At 35.8% G+C, this 16,114-nt stretch overlaps 3 protein-coding genes across 3 annotated transcripts; 1 reads left to right on the top strand and 2 right to left on the bottom strand.

The window, feature by feature from the left end:
• Positions 1 to 7,580: 7,580 nt before the first annotated feature.
• GCK72_011220 (uncharacterized protein) lies at positions 7,581 to 8,121 on the bottom strand (the record flags this gene model as incomplete). The annotated part of the gene is made up of 2 exons (XM_053728297.1): positions 7,581 to 7,820; positions 7,870 to 8,121. 2 exons carry the CDS (start codon positions 8,119 to 8,121, stop codon positions 7,581 to 7,583), a joined length of 492 nt encoding a protein of 163 aa, XP_053587874.1.
• Positions 8,122 to 8,123: 2 nt separating this feature from the next.
• Positions 8,124 to 9,282, bottom strand: GCK72_011219 (uncharacterized protein; the record flags this gene model as incomplete). The annotated part of the gene is made up of 2 exons (XM_053728296.1): positions 8,124 to 8,718; positions 9,140 to 9,282. 2 exons carry the CDS (start codon positions 9,280 to 9,282, stop codon positions 8,124 to 8,126), a joined length of 738 nt encoding a protein of 245 aa, XP_053587873.1.
• A 584-nt stretch (positions 9,283 to 9,866) lies between these two features.
• Positions 9,867 to 10,372, top strand: GCK72_011218 (uncharacterized protein; the record flags this gene model as incomplete). The annotated part of the gene is made up of 2 exons (XM_003094049.2): positions 9,867 to 10,089; positions 10,140 to 10,372. The coding sequence occupies 2 exons, from the start codon at positions 9,867 to 9,869 to the stop codon at positions 10,370 to 10,372; spliced, it is 456 nt and encodes a 151-aa protein (XP_003094097.2).
• Between the last annotated feature and the right edge of the window lie 5,742 nt (positions 10,373 to 16,114).

Here is a 16,114-nt window from a genome sequence, read left to right as displayed (position 1 = left end):
TTGGAAATGTATGATCGATTGATGTTTAAAAATATGTAAAAATGATAAAGATTGCTCGTGTGACCTTATCGATTTCGTTTTGGTTTACGGTGTCACGTTGAAGGTTACTTAAAAATGAATATATTTCTCCTAAAAGGTCATACCAATTTTGAAGTGAATAAATAGGCCTTCTCTGGCCTATGGTGGCTTCAACCTGTGATCGAAGCTGTAGCCGTGTATTTTTTTTGTAGAATCATGTTCAAAATTAGTTTTTCTTCTTTAATTGGACTGTCCTGTAACAGAAAGACAGTGTTCAATGTCAGATACACAGTCTACATTTCAGTAGTTTTTTTTCGAATTTTGACGAACTCAATTGCTTTTATAGCTGTTTATTAATAAACGAAGGGAAGTATTTCAAAAAAGGGAAAATTGCAAAAAAGGAGTGGTATGTATGTCTGACGGTTTCCCCGATGTCCAACTTCCTTTCCATGTAGTAGATTTACGGTGGCTTTTCCGATGGAACCATCTGGTGCACAACGGTAACAGTGATTGGTGGTCCTCCAATTGGATTCTGAAATTTATAGAGTTTTCTTCGTTTTCAGAATCGCTTCGTCACATTTTTAGCATTTATCGTTTATAAATGTATTATTTTCGCCTTTTATCAAGAATTTGATCATTCGCAATAAAATTCATTAGTTGCCCGCGTATAAATACGGGTTGATAGGTTCCGAATAAAATATGACGACAAAGAACACAGTTTCTTACAATAAATTTATTTTATTGCAAGAAATTAGAATAAGAGAGCGTAAATTTACAAAACAAAAGTCAAAACACCAAAGCTAAAATTTGAACTAACTCTGAAAGCCAACCGACTTCAGAAACTACTTGTTGCCACGTGGAGCACACGTGTCCACGTGAACTGACGCGCTGAGGTTACGGTAAGCGCGTGAGCCTTTGGCGGAGTGTCGTTGCGTATTTAATGTGATGACTCGAATGACTACAGGGTTACGGGGGTACCTTGCCACCGGCAACTAACTCATTCAAAATCAAAAATTTGAATACAGTAATTCAGAAAAAACTAAATTTTCATTATTCTAGAACAAATTTTTGTGTCACTGAACAATAATGCTGAACAATAAAAACGTTGGTTTACAGGAATTTTAGATGCTTATAACAGTACCTATGTAATTATCCCTGGCGTTTGCATTTTTCTCATTAAATTTTCTTTACTGTTGTGTCGTCTCATCCGGAATCATAATTTTCAATGTTTCAAAAAGAAAACTCAAAAAAAAAACGGGATTTCAGCTTCGTGTCAAAACTTTCCGCCTACAGAAATGATTTGTGGTCTGTCATGTTTTTTAAATTGGTCTTATGAGGCAATAAATACTGCTGGGCCGCGCTCTACAAGTATACGTACGTCTATCAGTTTCAATTTTGTTCAATTTTGCGGCACTGAGCAGTCAGAAAACTTAATTAAACACTGAAACCTGAAACATCGTGAAAATGAATGAAAACCTTAATCGATGATGAGAATCGATGATGAGATCGCTCTCTACCGTGGAAACCCTAACTTTCGTAAAAAAAGGTCTACCTGAAATTATACAGAACCAAGCTGGGATATCTAGGGAAATGACTTGCGAACCTTCAAGTACTCCAGGGTGACGACGGTTGCAGTTCACGCAAAAGTCAGCCGCCAGCGCGTTCATGAATCTCTGACCGGCGGTGATACGGGGACACTCAAATGTTTGGTGATGGCCTCCGCATTCCTTGCAGCTTGGTCGTTGCCGCTTTGTTGGGACACTCAACATCTCGTCCTTCCAGGTGTCCTTCAGGCTCTCCTCAATGTTCCTGATCTCCTTTGACAGTGTTCCTTGGTTTTGGATCACTTTCCGGATTCCCTTCTCCAATGATGTAAGAGAAATCTCCATTTCTCTTAACTGTTCCATCGTCGGGTCTGCTGCCTCAAGAGCGATTTCCTCGTCCGCATATGGGAATGGGTGAAGATTCGGTCTCCATTTCTGTAATGTTTTCGTTATATTGAGTTTCAGTGACTCGACGATGAAAGGAGAAAAGAGGTTGAAAAGAGGTGAATAGTGAACTGAAAATGGAAGTGACGGTCGACGAATTCCAAGAGATTATTGTCGTCTTCAGCCAGAATATTATACAATTAGACCAATTGCTTCTCTCATTCTCCGGTGTTTTAGGTTATAGCATTTAACAGAATAGGTGGAAGCATTTTATATAAACAATTTTCTCTACAGTTGACTAAAGAGCTATAACAATTCTAACTCGTGGCGGAGAGACATCAAATTGCACCAAAACATGAACGTCAGACGCTAGTGCCACAGAGATCATCTGCAGCACAAGTGTCGCTAGCTTCCAAATGCAGGATTGGGGACGCCTTTGAGATGGGGCTATGCTTAAACATCGTGAGAACCCTCTTGCTTGACTGCAGTGTAATAAACATCATCTGATGACGTACCCCGGGACGTGTTCGTCATAGACACCTCGTGCTAGAAATTTCCACTGCAAAAGACTCCTTGAACTGGGTTAGAGGTGTTCGCACTCAGATTTACCACCGCTACACTATATGTAAGCGCTTGAGAGAACTAAAGATGAGATAGACAATATACTGCTCAGAGAAGTACATATATATTGCTACTGCGGAATTCGATGCTGTATTTCCAGAATTTGAGAATATCATCACCCCACATTCTTGTATTATCACAACATTATAGTATTGCTTTCTCGGCACCTAGCTGACTGCTAAGAACTCTCTAACTATTCTAATTATAGTGTTCTCTCACTCCATGATTTTCAGGTTTTTTGTATTTTCTATCAATTTCTAAAAAAAACTAACCATATTTCCATCCTTTCCGAATTCAATACATCACTAGCCATGTGAACCTGAAACAGTTTATTATAGTCCGAAAACTCTTTCACAAAACAAAACTTTCTCACTACTATCAGCAAAGAATAAATCCAGAGTAAAATAAATAAATACTTAGTTCTCAATAAAATCAAAGGTTCCCATAAGGGAAATTCAAAAATAAGTAGAGCGTTGCAACCGGCTGCTCACATAGGGGGAGTAATATGAATAAAAGGAGAAAGTTAATGTGATGTCTTATCAATAAGTGTCTTATCAGTGAAGAAAGAGAAATGTTTAGATGCTCAAGAGAATCAGACATTGGGGTGGACATCTGGACAAACAGTCACTACAACGATTTCAGTCCGTAAAGGTGTCAGAAGGTTACAAATGGGATATAATGATATGGGTCAGAGAGACATCCGGACTAACAAACATCTGGATAGATATGTATATATATATATATATATATATATATATATATATATATATATATATATATATATATATATATATATATATATATATATATATATATATATATATATATATATATATATATATATAACGCGTTCTCTGTAAGACTCGAGCAACAGAGGTACTAGGCAAAGTTTGTTATATAAACATGTAGTATGGACCATCGGTAACACATATGCACAATATTGGGTCGCAGCTCCGGGTTACTGTAGTACGGTAGGTGCTCATAGGTCAAAAAATGAACTTTTTGAAAATTGATCGGGGGAAGCTGAACTTTTCAGCATATATTGAATAGGAATAGAGTATTCATTTCACAAAGTTTCAAAATTTTTTTAATTTTTTCAACCAAGTCATGGTCAAAAAACACACTTTTTTGACCGATTTTTTGAAAAAATCCTAAATTAGGATTCTTAATCGGAATTTCCGTATCACAAAACTATTTTTTTAACGTTTGTTATTATTTTTTCTACCGATCAAAAAAGAATTCATTGAAAAAAACCTCGGCTGAAGGGTTGAAATCCAATCGAGAAAAAACAAAAAAAAATTTTTTTGTGAAACTTTTGAAATTTTGTTTTAGAAATGCATAGTCCTTGTGATTTGCAACATTTTTTGTATCAACACTTATGTCTTAACTCTTTATCATTACATAGAAATCTTGAATTTAGTGGAAATCTTCAATTGAGCGGCATGTGATTTCCAGCTGTCGCGTAAGAGTGGCATACACAAAATAAATGTTTTTGTTCAAGTAATTTTATGATTGGGCTTTGTTTGACACTAAACTACTCACTGTAGAAGACAATTCGGTACGTTTTTCATTCACATAGTTGTGCATCAATTCAATTAATATCTCACATGAGAATCTCTTGCGTTGGGAACCGCAGATCTTGATATTTTTTTGTAAAAGACATTACTTGGTCTTACTAAAAAACTCCTAAAGTAGTAGCGGCGTTCTGCCAAGTTTTGCTAAAAAAATCGATTTTTTGTTTTTTTGGAAAATTTTTTAGTCGACTCACTTTGGCTCTTCATAACTTCTCACATTTTCAATATTTTTAGAAGATTTTTTTTGCAAATGATTGGTAAAGGCATGTTCTTTATTTTTGCTTGTTAAATTATAAAGCTACTACCTTGTCGGAATGAGATAATTTAGGAACTACTTTTATTTTGGAAAAACGCTCTCAAGAGACCGAGTCCATTCGATCATTTGACGGATGATGCAAGCTCACACACTCAAATGTAGATCAAACCAAAAAATGAAATTTACTTTGAATTTTAGACTCCTTTACAAGTTATTTATGTATTACTACCCTACATATACTCTACTCAACAGAAAAATCGTTCGACCCTCTGTTTTTTTCCAAAATTCAGATTTGGGTCATTTTTCAGAAAAAGATGTCAACATTAAAAAGTTTTTCAAATTGAATTGGAAATTAGGCCACTGTGTTCTTTTTCCCATCACGTGACCTAAAAATGAAAAATTCAGAAAAAATTGGTTGTAGGGTAGTAATACATAAATAACCTGTAAAGGATTCAAAGTAAATCTCATTTTTTGGTTTGATCTACATTTGAGTGTGTGAACTTGCATCATCCGTCAAATGATCGAATGCACGCCCACTCCGTCCACTAAAGCGCCAAACTTTCCTGCCTCCCACCTGTTTTTCGTGCGCCAGCAGTCTCTTGGCGCACTCTTCGTGTTTTTTTTGCCAATTTTTTTAATGAATTGAAGATTCGGTATTCCTCGAAAAAAAAGAGTGTTTTCGACATTTTTTCGAAAATTTTTCCTCTGTGTTTTTCGAGTTAGACATCTGGCTAAATAAAAAAAGCAAAATTATCGAAAAATATTATGTCTGTGACGAGTTGTTACATTTTGAAATTTTCTGAATTGCTGTATTTTTCCAAAATCGGAATTTCTGGAAGAATTGTCTGTCAGTCAAGCTTCTAACACTTATATAAGTCGTTTTAAATACACAAGGCACAAAGTAAATGCATTTTTCAGCCATCACAAGTGCGTTTATGTAATTTTTAACTATGTCGAAATTTTGACTAAAAATTGTTTAAATTTATAAATTGGGCTTTCTAATGATAAGACTGTTGTTCTGAAATCGAAAATCTCCAAAAAAGTCTGTAAAAACGTGAAAAAGTCAGCATTTAACTGAAACTGTAATTCTGACCCGACTCGGATCGGAATGGGTGTCTGAAAAGTTGTCAATGTAGGTTTTCAATAATTTCTTTTCTGTTGATGAGCATTTCTATTCATATTTTTTTAAGTGAAATCTTGAATTTTCGAAGGAGTGCCTCTCTAGCAGTGTGTGCTTACCGATAATTACTTTCCGGTAAATGCGCTTTCCGGTAATTTACCGGTAATTTACCGGTAAAAATTTACCGAAAATTTACCGGTAAATTTCCGGTATTTACCGAATTTACCGGTAATTTACCGGTAAATCTAGTTGAAATTTACCGGTAAATTACCGGTAAATTCGGTAAAACCGGTAAATTTACCGGTAAATTCCGGCGATAAATTAAACAGGGCGCGTGAAAGGTCAGATGACGTGTAAAAATATTTGGAATTTTTCACACGTAAAAATAAATCCAAAAATATTAATTTCATTTCATTTACCGGTAATTTACCGGTAAATGGGCGTTTCGGTAAATTTTTTTGGTAAAAATTTACCGGTAAATTACCGGTAAATATTTACCGATAATTTACCGGAAAATTTACCGATAAATTTACCGGAAAATTTACCGGTAATTTACCGGAAATTTACCGGAAAATTTTACCGGTAAATTTACCGGTAATTTTCCGGTAAATTTACCGGTAAATTTACCGGTAAATTTTACCGAAACGTTCCGGAAATTCACACTGCTCTCTAGTATTTGCGCGTTTCTTGCAGCAAAGCACGAGAAATGCGCCTGAAACGTTTGGTGCGCATTAGTGGATGGAGGGGGTGTGGAATGGACTCGGTCTCTTGAGAGCGTTTTTCCAAAATAAAAGTAGTTCCTAAATTATCTCATTCCGACAAGGTAGTAGCTTTATAATTTAACAAGCAAAAATAAAGAACATGCCTTTACCAATCATTTGCAAAAAAAATCTTCTAAAAATATTGAAAATGTGAGAAGTTATGAAGAGCCAAAGTGAGTCGACTAAAAAATTTTCCAAAAAAACAAAAAATCGATTTTTTTAGCAAAACTTGGCAGAACGCCGCTACTACTTTAGGAGTTTTTTAGTAAGACCAAGTAATGTCTTTTACAAAAAAAAAATCAAGATCTGCGGTTCCCAACGCAAGAGATTCTCATGTGAGATATTAATTGAATTGATGCACAACTATGTGAATGAAAAACGTACCGAATTGTCTTCTACAGTGAGTAGTTTAGTGTCAAACAAAGCCCAATCATAAAATTACTTGAACAAAAACATTTATTTTGTGTATGCCACTCTTACGCGACAGCTGGAAATCACATGCCGCTCAATTGAAGATTTCCACTAAATTCAAGATTTCTATGTAATGATAAAGAGTTAAGACATAAGTGTTGATACAAAAAATGTTGCAAATCACAAGGACTATGCATTTCTAAAACAAAATTTCAAAAATTTCACAAAAAAATTTTTTTTTGTTTTTTCTCGATTGGATTTCAACCCTTCAGCCGAGGTTTTTTTCAATGAATTCTTTTTTGATCGGTAGAAAAAATAATAACAAACGTTAAAAAAATAGTTTTGGAATACGGAAATTCCGATTAAGAATCCTAATTTAGGTTTCAAAAAATCGGTCAAAAAAGTGTGTTTTTTGACCATGACTTGGTTGAAAAAGTTAAAAAAATTTTGAAACTTTGTGAAATGAATACTCTATTCCTATTCAACATATGCTGAAAATTTCAGCTTCCCCCGATCAATTTTCAAAAAGTTCATTTTTTGACCTATGAGCACCTACCGTACTACAGTAACCCGGAGCTGCGACCCAATATTGTGCATATGTGTTGCACATGTCCTCATAAACGTTCTTTGAATGTTTCAAAGCTGTAGCTAACATAGCCGCCCTACGCCCCTACCTACAGTGACCATGATCGAGTCTTACAGAGAATGCGTTATATAAAAAGATAGATTTCAAGATCCTTCAGACGCACTGCTTTTCGAGTGAGCGAAAACTAAAACGAAATTATTATGAGCAATTCTAGTTCGGGCTAGCAGCGATTTTATTATAAAAATTTATAACTAAAGTGCGATAAATGCACCAAAAAAACAAATAAATTAAAACTTTTTATTCAATCAATAAACAACCGCATTATTATAAATGCATGAAGTTTTGTTCCATGTAAATGAAAAACAAGTGTCATGCCATTTCCAGCTGATTTGGAGGATTTGATCTAATCCCGGAAGTTTGAAGTACCAGGATTCTTCATTAAAGTCAGGATTCGCATGTCCAAGGGTGTTGTGTAATGTATCCGCGTCTTTTATAGAATCATAATAAACCCTACGAGATTTGGCAGTTGGAGAAGTCATCATGTTCTGAAAGAAATAGATAAAGATAAACTGTGCAACAAGTGCATTCACTAACCTCCTTTATCAACAGAACATCTTCAATAGTGATTGTTGAAATGGTCACTGTCAGATCTGGTATATGAAGAAATGTTTCAAGAGGCACTGTTACTTTGAAATCACGAATACTCAATACTTGAATATGATTGAACACATCCAACTCCACGATTTCGTCCAAAGTCAGGTGTTTTCCATCTTCATTATCACTATACTCAGTTGTCTTCCTTATCCAGATCCCTCTCAACTGTTTCATATCAATGAGGCGGGCCATATTCAAAAATAACTTGGTCGCAAAACTCTCATATCCAATTTTTGTATAGAAATGAGAGATTCTCTTGATTTCACAATGCAATCAAATCGATCATGAAATTTATCGGCAGTTGGTTGCAACTTATACTTCTTGTTTATTTTTTTAAGATGCTTTTCAGCTTCGAAGGTATATGTCAAAGGACGTGTACAAGTGCAGCATCCATAAATTGAATACGTAGCTCTGTGGCTGTTCATAACATCTCGGTCATAGTGATTTGGTATATACCAATCAGATGATGATGTCTCGATATTCATCTTTTCCAATTGTTTTGATTGGTTTCTAAAAATAAAACCAAAGTCGATGAAAAATACATCTACTAAATCTTGGTTTTTTATGAGTTTAGCTTTTTCAATTCTTCCTTCCTTGACTTTTAACAAACAGTGGTTCCCATATCTAATGTAATAAAAGTTTGCAGATTTCCAAGGTGCTGAAGCGAAATTGAAAAACGCATATATCGATGACGGTGTCACTTTGATATTGACTTTTTTCAACTCATTATCCAGTTTTGTATCATCAATGAAGTTTCGAAACGCGTGACACACTTTTCGAAGTTTCAGCCTGAAATGGAGATGCTTTATAGTTACAGTAACGTCCATAATTCTATCACCTCCATTTTTGTTGTTGACCATACTTGCAACGGGTCGGGCTGGGCCGGGCCGACGGGCCGAGCCGGGCCGGGCCGATATTTTGCAAGTGTGTAGTTGACAACTTTTTTGTACATGAATTTCCTAAAGATTTACGTATTGACAAAGTAAATTCTCTTAAATCGACAAATTTCAGTGCAATCTTTGAGTAGTTTGTCTTAAAATTACAATAACTCTCAAGGGAGTGTCTGTACAAAAAAATTGTCAACTACACAAATGGAGCACTACTTTTGATCTGTATTGTCCATAAAACATTTTCTTGGTGAGACAACGAAAACATCACAGTTATTAGAATTATGGTCATTACTGTATGCATCAACCTAAAACAAACTCACATCGTTATAAAATCCACATTTTCCATAATCTTTCTCATCACAAGGTCCGGCATATCCATTATTGGTCCTTCTGGTTCTTCACCAAACGGCAATTTCTCAGTTTTGCCGATCAAGAGAGTATTGACCCATTTCAAACAAAACATTTGGAAATAAATTATTGGCGGATGTTTGAAAATATGTAGAAATAATCAAAATTGGTTGTGTGATCTTATCGGTTTTGTTTTGGTTTACGGTGTCACGTTGAAGGTTACTTCAAAAAATGAATATTTTTCTCCGAAAAGGTCATACCAATTTTGATAATTTTCACGCTTAAGTTTAGAAGTTAAAAGTAGATTTCTCGAGACAAAAGTAATAAAACTTACAAAAGTGTGAAAAGTTGCTGTTATACTTAAAAACAGACCATAAACCAACGACGTTTTAAAGCGTTTTCCCCTCAAAATGTCAAGGTTGCCAAGTGTCTCGGGTTCCAAACGGCTGGTTTTGAAACGTCCCAAAGCCAAATTATTTTGAAAAAAAGTTCCTGCCTCCCTCTGGTTACTGAACTGTTCCTTGATCTAGAAAATACATTTTTTATATTTCTCATATTTTATCACCGCTCTCTGATCATCAATTCCCTCAATGGTCGTCGATCACATCGTCATAAAACTCCGCTCTGGGAAACCGTCCTAACTCAATTACAGACCCCCTATATATACCGTTCCTTTCCTAGCTGTCCCACTATCAAACGATGCGTCTTCCACTCCTTTTCCTCCTTCTAACTGGTTTAGCCATTGCCTGGCTTGGCCACCTGAACCATCCGGTTCGTGACGTTCCCCATAATTATGATTGCACTGGAAACAATTTGATGAACTGTGTGCTCGTGGAATCCCAATTGGATATGATCCGTCATGCGATTTATGTGAAGAACTGGAAATTGTTGGCACAACTTTCGGAGGTTCCAATGACTGGGGGTAAGCTAATTGCTTCAAAAAGTTCTTAGAATTATTTTTGTTCATTTCAGAGAACCAATTCCCTGGCAACACTCTAAAGTCTCACTTCGAGATCACCCAAGTTTTCACTAGTCCGTGGAAATCTGTTATTACTCCAATGACTGTGAAGGTTACTGTAGAACAAGCTGGATTACCACCGAGAAATGCTGTGATGAGAATGGAAAAGAGCGAAGAGAGCCTTACTGGATGGAAAATCTACGAGTTTGAATGGATTGGAAATTCTGATATACCCATAATGTTTTAATGATAATAAATGATTGAGCATTCAACTGGTGTTATGTGAATGAGTTTCAGAAGTTTACTGTAACCAAACTGCAAGAAAAGCAAACTCATATTCGACTCTTCCCCAACATTTATCATTTATAAATATATTTTCTTCCCCATTGAACAATGAATCGATCATATAAAGTTTATTTGGAATCAAAAATTTTAATAAAGTATTTCATTTAAAAAAAATAAATTTCCCCTATTATAAGTTATGAAAAATACCAGTTTTGACAAAACAATTGAGAAAAAAAAATCACGCATACAAAATATTCTACCAAACCGAATAGAACATAGAGAAAGGTTCACTTTGGTAAGACGTTGAACAAGACTACGCACTTAACCTGTAATCATCGAAATTCATCTTTTAAGATGAACACTGATAGATCTACATAAGACGTCTTGGAAACGTAACTTTATTAAAGAAAAAAAACAGAAAGGACAACTAAACGAGACAATAACAGAAGGTTAATACCATTCGCATATAATGCTCTCCTGCGGGTAGGTAGACCCGGAATTTCCTAGGATCATGCGGGTTCGGGGAAACTCCAAGAAGAATCCGTACCGGTCTTCAAAATATTGTTGAACGGTCACCCGCCGGCCTTGATACAGGAGAGTGCGGTCGATTGACCTAAACAAGAACAATAAAGGTAAATTGAATGACTTAGCAAGAACATACCAATCATCGGTGAATTGGAGAATTCCTGATTCTGCACCGTTTCGGTGGAGAAATTCTAGATAAACCGGACGTTTATTCCGCAATTGGAAGTTCAATTGCGCGGTGCTCATCCATCGCCAGCGGGGGATGTGGTCATCGAGGAAATGTAGAAGGGGTTGCATAATCTAAAAGAAAATTATTAAAGCTAAAATCCAACAAGGGAAGAAGACAAAGCATGCCTAAAAAGTCGGAGGGGTGAGACCACCTATCAGTTTCAATTTTATTCAATTTTAAAGTCGTAAAATCTAATTAAACATTGAAACCTTAAACATCATGAAAATGATGGATGAGGTGAAAAATTCCAAGAAACTTCAAGATAACGGAAAATTCCGGAAGACTGAGAAGCGAAGGGTCAAATTGCATAAAATTGCTATAGGATATCGAAATGGTTTTTCGGATCATCGTTGAGTCAAGGAAACTAACAAAAACCTAACGATGATATTTCAGAAATGGGAACCTCAATGAGATCGCTCTCAAAACTAATACCTTCGACAGCCTACCGTTTTGAAGCGAAGTTATTAAAGATCTTGAAGAAAGTCTTCGTAAAATCCTACAGAACCAAGCAGCGATATCCAAGGAAGTGACTTGTGCGCCTCGTGCTAGAAATTATCGTAATCTGATAAGGAGTACTATAAAAAACTCCATGCACTGGGTTAGAGGTGTTAACTTTCAGATTTACTGCTACACTATAAGAGCCCTACAGAAGATAAGCGCTCTGAGAACTAAAAATGAGATAGGCTCAACTGCGCTCCACCGAAATCCCCTTGAAAAATGTCTCTTTTTCTCTGAGTCTCTCAATTTCGCATACATTTTTCTTCGGTTTCGGTAGAGCGCAGTAGTAAGAAGCGAGTACAATTCCATATTCAGAATTGAGAATCCAAACCCCCACAGTCTTTTATCATGACAACATTATAGTATTTGCCTTAAGACTATTTCTTCGCGGCAGCTAGCTGACTGATAAGAACTCTCTACCAATTTTAATTATAGTGGTCTCTCACTCCATCATTTTCAGGTTCTACTTTCTATCAATTTTGAAAAAAAAACTAACCTTATTTCCATCCTTTCAGTATTACTTTCAGCAGAGAATAATTCCAGAATAAACTACTTTCAGCAGAGAATAATTCCAGAATAAACTACTTTCAGCAGAGAATAATTCCAGAATAAACTACTTTCAGCAGAGAATAATTCCAGAATAAAACAAATAAATACATAGTTCTCAATAAAAATCAAGAGTTTCCATAAGGGAAACCCAAAAATAGATAGAGCGTTGCAACCGGCTGCTCACAAAGGGGGAGTAATATGAATAGTGGAAAGGAGAAAGTTGATGTGATGTCTTATCAGTAAGTGTCTTATCAACGAAGTACTGAAACAACGAGAGAGAATCAGGCATCTGGATGGACATCTGAACAAACAGACACCACATACCGGGGTTGAGAGCGGGGGCGTGGCGAGGACTAGAAACCCAAAATATAGAATCTATAGGCCATCTTAAGCTCGGTTACAAACGATTTTTCTAATTTTTGAGATTTCTAGGCCACCCAAGTCGAGACTTTCCCTATTCATGATATTTACCACGTTCTGTCTCAAAATGTCAAGGTTACCAAACGTCCCGGAGCCGGAAATCTAGACAAACAGACATCGGAAATTTAGGAGCTCGGAAGTATTCCGAATCAATCATTTCGAAAATTTCAGAAACTTTAAAATTTTCGAAAATTTCCGAAAAACTTTAAATCAAAATCAATAAATATGCAGTAAAAACAAAACATTTTGTAATTTTTGACACAGGTGTGACGTTTTGGCATCTTTTCGAGAACTCAAATTTGTTTTATCATCACGAAAGTATTAGAAATTTCGGAAATTTGGGACGCAAAGTTTTTTGAAAACATTTCTCAGATATTGGAGATTTCCGAAAATTAGGAAAAATGAAAATTTTCCGATGGAAAAAATTCCGAAAAAAGTTGGAAATATCAAACAATTTCCTATTTCAGTTCCGCACATCCATGACTGAGAGACACTGGGAGCAAGGGAATGTCTGTCTAGAAGTCTGTTTGTCCGGATTTCAAAATATCCATATGTCTGACAAGGGAAGTCTTTGGAAACGCCTATTTCAAACGACCTATAAACTTGGTTATAGGTATATTCGACTACGGGGAGTCCATTTCTGCAATCAAAACTTGCTAAATATCTCTGTGAGCCGAGTTATGAGCTCTCAAACTTTTCATATGGTTTTTCCATGTAATTCCAATTTGGCCGTATATACGGCACCGCGCGGTTCAATTTATGTTCCCCAGCGGTTTACCTGTGCTCGTACGTTGCAAAAATAAGCATATCTTGCTTATACTACTTATCGATTTGGAATTCCATGTGAAAAAGCTTAACCACATTAAAAGTTTGAAAGCTCATAACTCGGCTCTCATAGACATTTAGCAAGTTTTGCCTGCAGAAATGGACTCCCCGTAGTCGAAAATACCTATGTAAATTGGGGCCAGATGAAATATCTAGTCCTTTTGATGCAGTGGTTCAATAGACTATGCTCTTTCAATAATAAGTTTATTAGAACGAGTGGCTCTATTACAGTTTAGATGTCCTTTGAAAACTTGAACGTCCCAAAAAACACTTAGACGTCCCTTAAAACACTTAGACGTCCCTTGAAACACTTAGACGTCCTTTGAAACATTTAAACGTCCTTTCGGATCCCAAATATGTTCAAAAAATGTTTAAACGTCCCAAAAAACATTTAGACGTCCCAAAAAATGTTTAGACGTCCCATTAAATATTAAGACGTCCCTTGAAGTCTGAAAAATTGGTTTTAAATAATTAGACGTCCCAAAAAACATTTAAACGTCCCAAAAAATGTTTAGACGTCCCTTCAACACTAAAAGCCACTGAAAGTGTTCAAGGGACGTCTAAACATTTTATGGGACGTTTAAACGTTTTTTGGGACGTCTAAATGTTTTTTGGGACGTCTAAATGTTTTTTGGGACGTTTAAGTCTTCAGAACTATATTTTGGGATTTCAAGGGACGTCTAAACATTTTATGGGACGTTTAAACGTTTTTTGGGACGTCTAAACTTTTGAAAGGACGTTTTAAAAAAATTAGAGTTTGAAAGGACGTTTAAGTGTTTCAAGGGACGTCTAAGTGTTTTAAGGGACGTTTAAGTGTTTTAAGGGACGTTTGAGTTTTTAAAGGACATCTAAACTGTAATAGAGCCGAACGAGTTAACAGTAAAATACAATTGAAGGGGAACGATTCGTGGGTCACATAAATCGTTGGGTGATAGGTGAAGAGTGAGGAAAAAGAGGGAGAGGAACAAACTAAGGAAATAGGGGCGTGTTTAGAGGGTTGAGGGATAGAAAACAGTAATGTTACAATGCAGAAACAGAAACAAAGGGCAACGGGAGAAAAAGGTTAACAAATATAGATGACAAATAGAAAGAGGAGGCCATAAGATATTTGAAATATAATGAAAGAAATATGAAAATGATAGAGTAAATTAATATAAATAATAATAATAATTAATCAACAGGTTGAGTACTCGAAATCGAGTACACTATGGCTCAATTTATAGGTCGTTTGAAACGGGCGTCTTCAAAAGACTTCTCTTGAGTGTTTGAATCAACGATACGGAACCGTTTTATTTTTTTTTAATGAATGTGTGTCCCTCTCGTCCGGATGTCCATTCACCACTCTCCCTTTCCCCAAAATTTCCCCTCTGACCCCATTTTTTCCCGTCGTAATAAAACAAAACTCTCCCTCTTCACTAAACTACGACATTTGTTTATTCATTTCGTTCCTATCCATGTCTCTCTTTCTCTTTTTTTCAGGGTGACACGGAACAATAACTGCTCGTTGAACCCCCCAAGCAGTTGTTGTTCCGTGTCCCATTTCCCTTTTTCTCTATTTCTCTTATCTCTCTCCCTCACCTCTGAAATATTTTCTTCCTTCCCTCAGCTTTACTATTATATTCAATATGCCCCACTGAAGAGTTCTTGTGTCGAATTCGCCCCCTTTTTTTGAATTTTGATTTTTTGTGAATTCATTTTATTTCTATTTAGTTATTTATTCTTGTATTCTCTAGTAGATTCTATGTATTTATTTCTATTATGGAAAGCAACTACATGTGTGGATTACTTCGGGTAAAATTGTGAGTTTAATTTGAGCGCTCTTACTAACTTTTTCTCGAAAAGTATGAGTATATATTGAACTGAAAACTAAAAATTCACATGAAATTCCAGAATGTCATCTTCAACACCATCTTGAAGGCAAAAATTTCAAGACAAGGACGTTGGCAGTAAGTGATCGATGCAGATGAAGAGTAATTTGTTTAATGGAGTAGGTTTATTTTGAAATATTGTAAAGTTTACTTAACTTATTAATTGACACTTTTAGAAATGGCGCCTATTTTTGAATGTTCACAAATTTACATTTAAAAATCCAAAATCTTGATGCATAACTAGCTTTCGATCGAATTCTTGTGAGGTATAGTCAAAAATTCGACCTTTCCAAAAAAACTTCAATTTTTTCCGTTTTGAAGCAGGAAAGTAATATGTAGTGATTTTAGACACCGTGGCACACTCTTACATATTTTTCCATTAAAATAGGAGTTGTATTTCTTTTTGATTTCCAGACAGGACACGCTTCATTCGGTGGATCCAAAGCTCATCCAAAAGACCTGAAAAACTTCCATACGACTTCTTGAACAAGGCTGATGACTGCCCCAGTTGCAAGTATGTTGAATTATATAAGATGTTTAGGAGGGAGCAAGAAGAATACCGATAACTAGGCTAGGTACTTTTACTAAAAAGAAAGAGAGAAGAAAGAAAAAGAAGAGGCACCAGTCAGCATTGCCTTCGGCAAGTCAGCTGGCTGGTCGCAGAGAGAACACCTCCTCTGCTCAACCTTTTCGACATTTTTTCTTTTAGTTTTCTTTTACATTTAATCCCCAACCGAACGATAACATAATTATGTAATATTTATCTCATAGTTAGACCAATTATATATGT

This window comes from Caenorhabditis remanei, chromosome III, assembly GCF_010183535.1.
Source record: "Caenorhabditis remanei strain PX506 chromosome III, whole genome shotgun sequence".
Taxonomy (NCBI): domain Eukaryota; kingdom Metazoa; phylum Nematoda; class Chromadorea; order Rhabditida; family Rhabditidae; genus Caenorhabditis; species Caenorhabditis remanei.
Note: the sequence above shows the minus strand (reverse complement) of the source record. Positions and strands in the feature narration are given on the sequence as shown.